Genomic DNA, 6,474 nt, shown 5'->3' on the forward strand with positions numbered 1-6,474 from the left:
CCGGTCCATAGAATACTTCTTCCTCTTCTTCTTGGAAGTCTTTCAAAGTGGATTGTTCTACTCTTGCTTCAACTCTGCCTTTTTTCGTCACAATAGACCCGGCCCCCTACCCGTCAACTCATCAACGCTCCGAATATCTGCTTCTTCTAACTGTATCTTTGTAACGACTTTGAATTTTTAAATATCACTTTACCAGCATATTCTACACATGTTAAGGAATCGATTTATGCAAAACCATAAGAATCGATTTCTCGAACCCATCACACAGGGGACCCCCTTAATTTCTTCCAATAAAAAGTGAGCGGGTACTGGATTTTTTTATCGAAGTAATAGACAAATTTTCAAAAATAATAGACAAAATTTAGTGTACGTCAAATGAATTTAAACTTACGTTCAAAAGGATTATTTTAGAGGTTAATTGGACAAATTAATCTCACAGTGTCCCTGGCGGGGTTCCAAGAGATTCGTTGAGTTGCTCGGAGGTTATATATATTTTTTTTATATATATATATGTATATTTAAAACCGCAATATCTTTTGATATTTATTTGCAGGTCTTTTTATCTCTTTAGCTCACCACAGACAGCAGCGTGAAGAAATGTTTGTTGAGGCGTGTAAAGGGAATAAGCGATTGTAAATGCTTGCACACGGCGAGGCGCAAGATGCGTAAAATAAAAGGAACAATAACAGCAACAACAACAACAACGGGAACGGCAACAACAGTCAGATGAGGTGGTTAGTAGCGATCTAATTATCTACGCGGCAGGAACCGAGGCCTCCCCCTGGGAACTGACAAGAACCAGATCACATTGACCGAGTGCTAGGGCCCACATACGGAGAAAGACAAATAGTTGTAATAAACATACTTTAAACAAGTGAGATCTCTAGATATAACCTAATTATTAACAATCATAAGCTCAAATATATCCATTTTTTTTGTTATTTGTTCTCATTTTTATTTACCATTCAATTATACTAGAAATACTTGTTACCTGGGGACTTACGTAAAAATTTATTGATACCTTTTTTGTAGAGGATAAAATTTCCGACAAAATCGGTATCTGTAAATTTTTATGTAAATTCGATATTTTACGAGTTATGGAATTTTAAATAAAAAGTCTTATGTTTTCAAAATAGTGGAATTTTTTGAGTGGAATTAGAATCAAAATTCTGATGAAACTATTGGACGTACGTAAAAATTTATTGATACCTTTTTTGTAGAGGATAAAATTTCCGACAAAATCGGTATCTGTAAATTTTTATGTAAATTTAATATTTTACGAGTTATGGAATTTTAAATAAAAAGTCTTGTTTTCAAAATAGTGGAATTTTTTGAGTGGAATTAGAATCAAAATTCTGATGAAAATATTGGACGTACGTAAAAATTTATTGATACCTTTTTTGTAGAGGATAAAATTTCCGACAAAATCGGTATCTGTAAATTTTTATGTAAATTTAATATTTTACGAGTTATGGAATTTTAAATAAAAAGTCTTTTTTTCAAAATAGTGGAATTTTTTGAGTGGAATTAGAATCAAAATTCTGATGAAACTATTGGACGTACGTAAAAATTTATTGATACCTTTTTTGTAGAGGATAAAATTTCCGACAAAATCGGTATCTGTAAATTTTTACGTAAACTTGATAGTTTACGAGTTAAGAAATTTTGAAGGAAAAATACAAATTTTTCAAAATAGGGAAATTCTTTTACTTGAATTAAAATCGAAATTCTGTCAAAACTATTGAATTTACGTAAAAAGTTATTAAAACTTTTTTTGTAGAGAATAAAATTTCCTACAAAATCGGTATCAATAAATTTTTACGTAAATTCGATATTTTTCGAGTTATAGTGAATAATTTGAGTAACCGATTTTTTTATTAAATAGTTAGACTTTTTGTGAGTAATCAAATTAATGGCGGGAAAATATTTGAAAAATCGATTGATTGGGTCAGTCAATACAAGAAAAAGTTAAATTTCGATTAAGCCCTCGAAGTTTTAAGAGCAAGTTCCCCTGGTGTTCACTAATCGGCGAGCGCAGTTCCCATCAAGTAAAGATACGTAGCTAAGGCCCAACAATGCCGGGGACTGGAGCTGGTGGAAGGGGCAGGAACCGTCCCGGGGATGCCTGGGTGACGGTCAGCGAGCGCGAGGTGACCTCTGACCCGCCTAACGTCTCTCGTAGCTCGGCGTGGGTCGGTACTCGTCGCACCCGTTATCCCCGTTCGTTACGGTACGATACACGTTGCCGCGGCGTGGGCGAAGTCACAGGAGGGACTATAGAGTGTGCAAGTTGGGCCCGCGGGCAATCCTGAGACCGTGAGAACACCACCTATAATATTATTTAGTCTGCCTGTGCTCACTCACACAGATCTCAACAAAGCTACGTTAACAGAGATAAACATACTCTCAGCTCTTTCTATCAGTTTTTTTTATACTTACAACAACCACCACAATAACAATAACAACAACAATAACAACAACAACTAAAGTATCGCTGAGTCGGGCCCAAGATGAGCACCACTATTGTGGGCCCATAGGCGCAATACACGGTTTTACTCGTGCGCATTAATTGCCGTCGTAAATTGTTGCGGCTTTCCCTCTACTCATCCAGAGTATCTTTAACTGAGAATGGGCCTTACGGGCCCACATTTAACAATAGGCGACTGGTTCATTGCCAGCAATTATTGTCACTACGACCTACTATATAAAAAATAATAAATTAAGTTACATAATTTGGGTCTTATAAGAATTGGGCCTTATGTGATCTGATTGCAGAAATTAATACTATAATCCTCTGCTTGATCTTGTGATATTATTTTTAAAGCTAAATAATTTGGGCCTTGTAATTCTTCATCTTGGGCCTTATGTCTTATAATGGGTCTTATGAAGTGAATCTTCATTAAATTCATTTTTAATATGTTGTCCTCTAAAATAGTTCAATTATTTTGGGCCCGTGGGGCCTTATAACTCTTTTATTTATTTTGGGCCTTATAAAAACTTACATAAATTTTCATATTAAGATTTTTCCGTCGATAAAAATCTATAAAACATCTCTAAAATATTTGGGCCTCATGAGTCCCATTTACACAAGGCCCAATGTCAGCCTCTTAATTGACGTGCACATTAGATTAGTATAGTCATAAATCCACATACAGAATAATATACTGATGGACTCGTGGGCCTGATCGCAACATGTGGGCCCGTTGCATTGTTTAAGTGGACGTTGTTCGCGTGATAGGAGCGCACGCTTATGGAATATGCCGACGGCTGACTCCCCCGCACACACTCAACTCGTATAATAACAATATGTACAGATATGAAACGCGTGTGTTGCCAGGCTGTGAATCCGAGTCTTAGGCCCAGCTGTCGGGGTCCCGTGGACTTGGCCCCTCTCTCTCACTCACCTTCCCTCTCTCTCTCTCTCTTTTTCTCGTATCTCCAGTCCTCTAGTCTCTGGTCTCCGGTTGTAAAAACAACTCACGCTCTACTCGTACATTAAATGATCCAAGTTTTTAGTTCTCGAATAACGCCCGGCAGATGGCTCCACCAGCAGTGCCCAGCAGCGAGGTGCTCGTGCAGTTGTCAGGGCGCTCTCGCACCGTGAGCACCTCAAATATCACTGTCTGTACATCCGAATACCGTCAATATATTCGGTGCCGGCTTATTATTCACCAGTTACTTAAAATGCCACCGATTATTTTAGAAGCGACGTGATTTTGTGAATTCTATTATTTATTTATAATCTGTGATTTATTATTTATTAATTTTTTTTGTTGCTTTGTAAAACTTGGTGAAGTGTCAAGTTTGTTATTATTATTATTATTTGAATATATATTGTGATAGGTGAGCAAGAACTTATGAGACACAAACTAGTGAGAATGCAACAGAACAAGGACGCACAGAATCCCGCTTCAAGCGCGGATTTGCGCGAGGCCGAATCCTCAACCGAGGGCTTGGATTCGACCTTGCCCAATTTCACTCTGCAAAACGTCGCGTTGTCGCTCCAAGGGGCCCTTCTGGCAACACTACAGCGCGCGGCCTTATTTCCACCAGGTGCTGTGGCCGCGGCCCTCAATCTCCAGGCACTCGAGACCTACCTGACGCTCCACAGACTCCAGGTGACTTCGGCGACGGTTCCAACAAACTACTCGCCGACCCGGCTGTCATTCAACTCAAGCATATTGACTTCATCTCCAACTTCAACGTCAGCGTCGGCATCATCATCGTCATCAACATCCACATCAACATCGACGTCCACATCGACCTCGACATCAACGTCGTCAACCGCCAAAGCAGATCTCGACGTTCTCCAGACGACTCTAGACGATGACGAGGTCTCGCATCTGGACTTCGTTGCCGATCCCGAAGACTTGGCCCTTCTTGAAGAAGACGAAGCCTTCCGCGACAATCTTGAGTCGTCAATCCACCAGGACGTTTTGCTACAACGGATCGCAGAGACAACGTTGCCCGCGCCGTCGCTTTCCAGCTCCGCTGGCAGCATTTCATCCTCAGTACCGGCAACTTCGACCAGTGATTCAACCATTCCTCGTAATTGCAGGAGCTCGCGCCCGAAAAAACAATTCATCTGCAAGTTTTGCAATAGACAGTTCACTAAAAGTTACAATTTGTTGATACACGAGCGGACCCACACCGACGAACGGCCTTACTCTTGTGATATTTGTGGCAAAGCCTTCCGACGGCAAGATCATTTGAGAGATCACAGGTAATTTCATCACTAAATCCAATCATTCGCTTGCGATTTCGCTCTCTTTTAGACAAAAACAACCGGATCATCTCATACTTTAAATCATTTTCCGGCAAATTACTGTCAGCCATCGACTCCTGACGGGCAATTGGCAGAAATTTATCGAAACTAATCGCCATTGAGCCTCCACGGAATTTAATTAAAATATTTTTTCCACAAAAACAATGAATCGGTTATTTAGTGGAACGAATCGGTCCGTTACCGGGTCGTTAGCTTTCATATTTACCCAGGATTGCATTCACAATATCGTTAGCTGATGCCTAGACAATGATAGTAAATGAATATATTTTTTTTTTCAGGTATATCCATAGTAAAGAGAAACCATTCAAGTGCGCAGAATGCGGAAAAGGATTCTGCCAAAGCCGTACCCTGGCGGTCCACAAGATTCTTCACATGGAAGAGTCGCCGCACAAGTGCCCGGTCTGCGCGCGCAGTTTCAATCAAAGGAGCAACTTGAAGACGCACTTATTGACCCACACTGACATAAAACCCTATCACTGCGCCTCGTGTGGAAAAGTCTTCCGGCGCAACTGCGACCTGCGCAGGCACTCGCTGACCCATAATTTGGGAGTCCCGGGCCTCGGGCCCAATTCCGTTCTTCAGGAGACTTCTTAGTCCCCGGGTCCGGTGGGTCCTATGTACATATATTGGGACTACTGCTTAAAGACTTACTCTGTGATCTCTGCGTCGTCAAAAAATTGATCACACGCTCATGTAATCGTTGTATATTTGAATAATTGATTGATTTTTTTTGTATAATATTAAATATAGTTGTAAAATAAATTTATTATTATTTTTAAATTCCTTTTACTTATTAATTTATTTGTTTTATCTATTGAGCTTTAAGTTATTTTTGTTTTTCTTACGACTCATCACTTCTTGGAACAATAACCGCAAGGATGATTAAGAGTGGGCCTTACTTATTAATTGGGCCTGGTACGCGGCAACACCGGTTTTAGCTCTGAGCAAGTGTACGAGATAAAGGACCCAAAATGCATGGAATGAAGATGAGAGAGGTGGCTCGTGTTTCAAAGCTAAAGTACCGCCAGGTGCAACTCAGGGACATCAACTTGATATTCGCTCGTCTAGGGTTACGGGCCCTATCTCACTATGGGCCCAATTTTCTGCAGCTCGTGTGCGGTCACTTATCACCTCAATGTCTTTTCAAATCTATAATTAGTTGAAAAAAATTCATTGTTTTTAATTTTTATTACGTAAGTCCCAATTCGTGGGTCCTGAGGCCCAAGTCTCAAGTCTCGGGAATAATTATAGTCAGCATTAACATTTAAAATTAATAAATCAGGCAGATCTTGCGTCAGCGGTACGCTTCCGTGTGGTTACAAGTTGGGACTTGTTGGGCCTTATCGTGAAATAAAAAATTTTTTTTATTTCCAGGCGTAAATCAATAATTGTAGTGTAAGTATGTATGTATAAAAAGCATTGACTAATTTTATAAATAAAACAAGTAAATTTTTGATTGAGGACTTGTAGAATGGGCCTTATGCCCATTTAAAGAAGGTGTGGACGCGTTAACATTATAGAAAACATTCTTCGGATTAGCGGGAGAAAAAAAATAATGGGATGAGCGGCCCGCGCGGGGCCTTGTGGTGGGGAAGGGCCCACTTTGCTGGTGATGATGCCGGTGGAGGGGATCGAGAGTGTCCTGTGGAGGGGATAGAGAGATCTTTTGGTCTCTTTGTTCAGTTTAT

At 40.0% G+C, this 6,474-nt stretch overlaps 1 protein-coding gene across 1 annotated transcript; it reads left to right on the forward strand.

Annotated features, from left to right (window-relative positions):
* The first annotated feature begins 3,569 nt into the window (after window positions 1-3,569).
* LOC130664663 (protein sister of odd and bowel-like) lies at window positions 3,570-5,525 on the forward strand. Its single transcript, XM_057464684.1, has 2 exons — window positions 3,570-4,723; window positions 5,065-5,525. The coding sequence occupies exons 1-2, from the start codon at window positions 3,858-3,860 to the stop codon at window positions 5,378-5,380; spliced, it is 1,182 nt and encodes a 393-aa protein (XP_057320667.1). The 5' UTR covers window positions 3,570-3,857; the 3' UTR covers window positions 5,381-5,525.
* Window positions 5,526-6,474: the final 949 nt, after the last annotated feature.

This window comes from Microplitis mediator, chromosome 3 (assembly GCF_029852145.1).
Source record: "Microplitis mediator isolate UGA2020A chromosome 3, iyMicMedi2.1, whole genome shotgun sequence".
Classification (NCBI taxonomy): domain Eukaryota; kingdom Metazoa; phylum Arthropoda; class Insecta; order Hymenoptera; family Braconidae; genus Microplitis; species Microplitis mediator.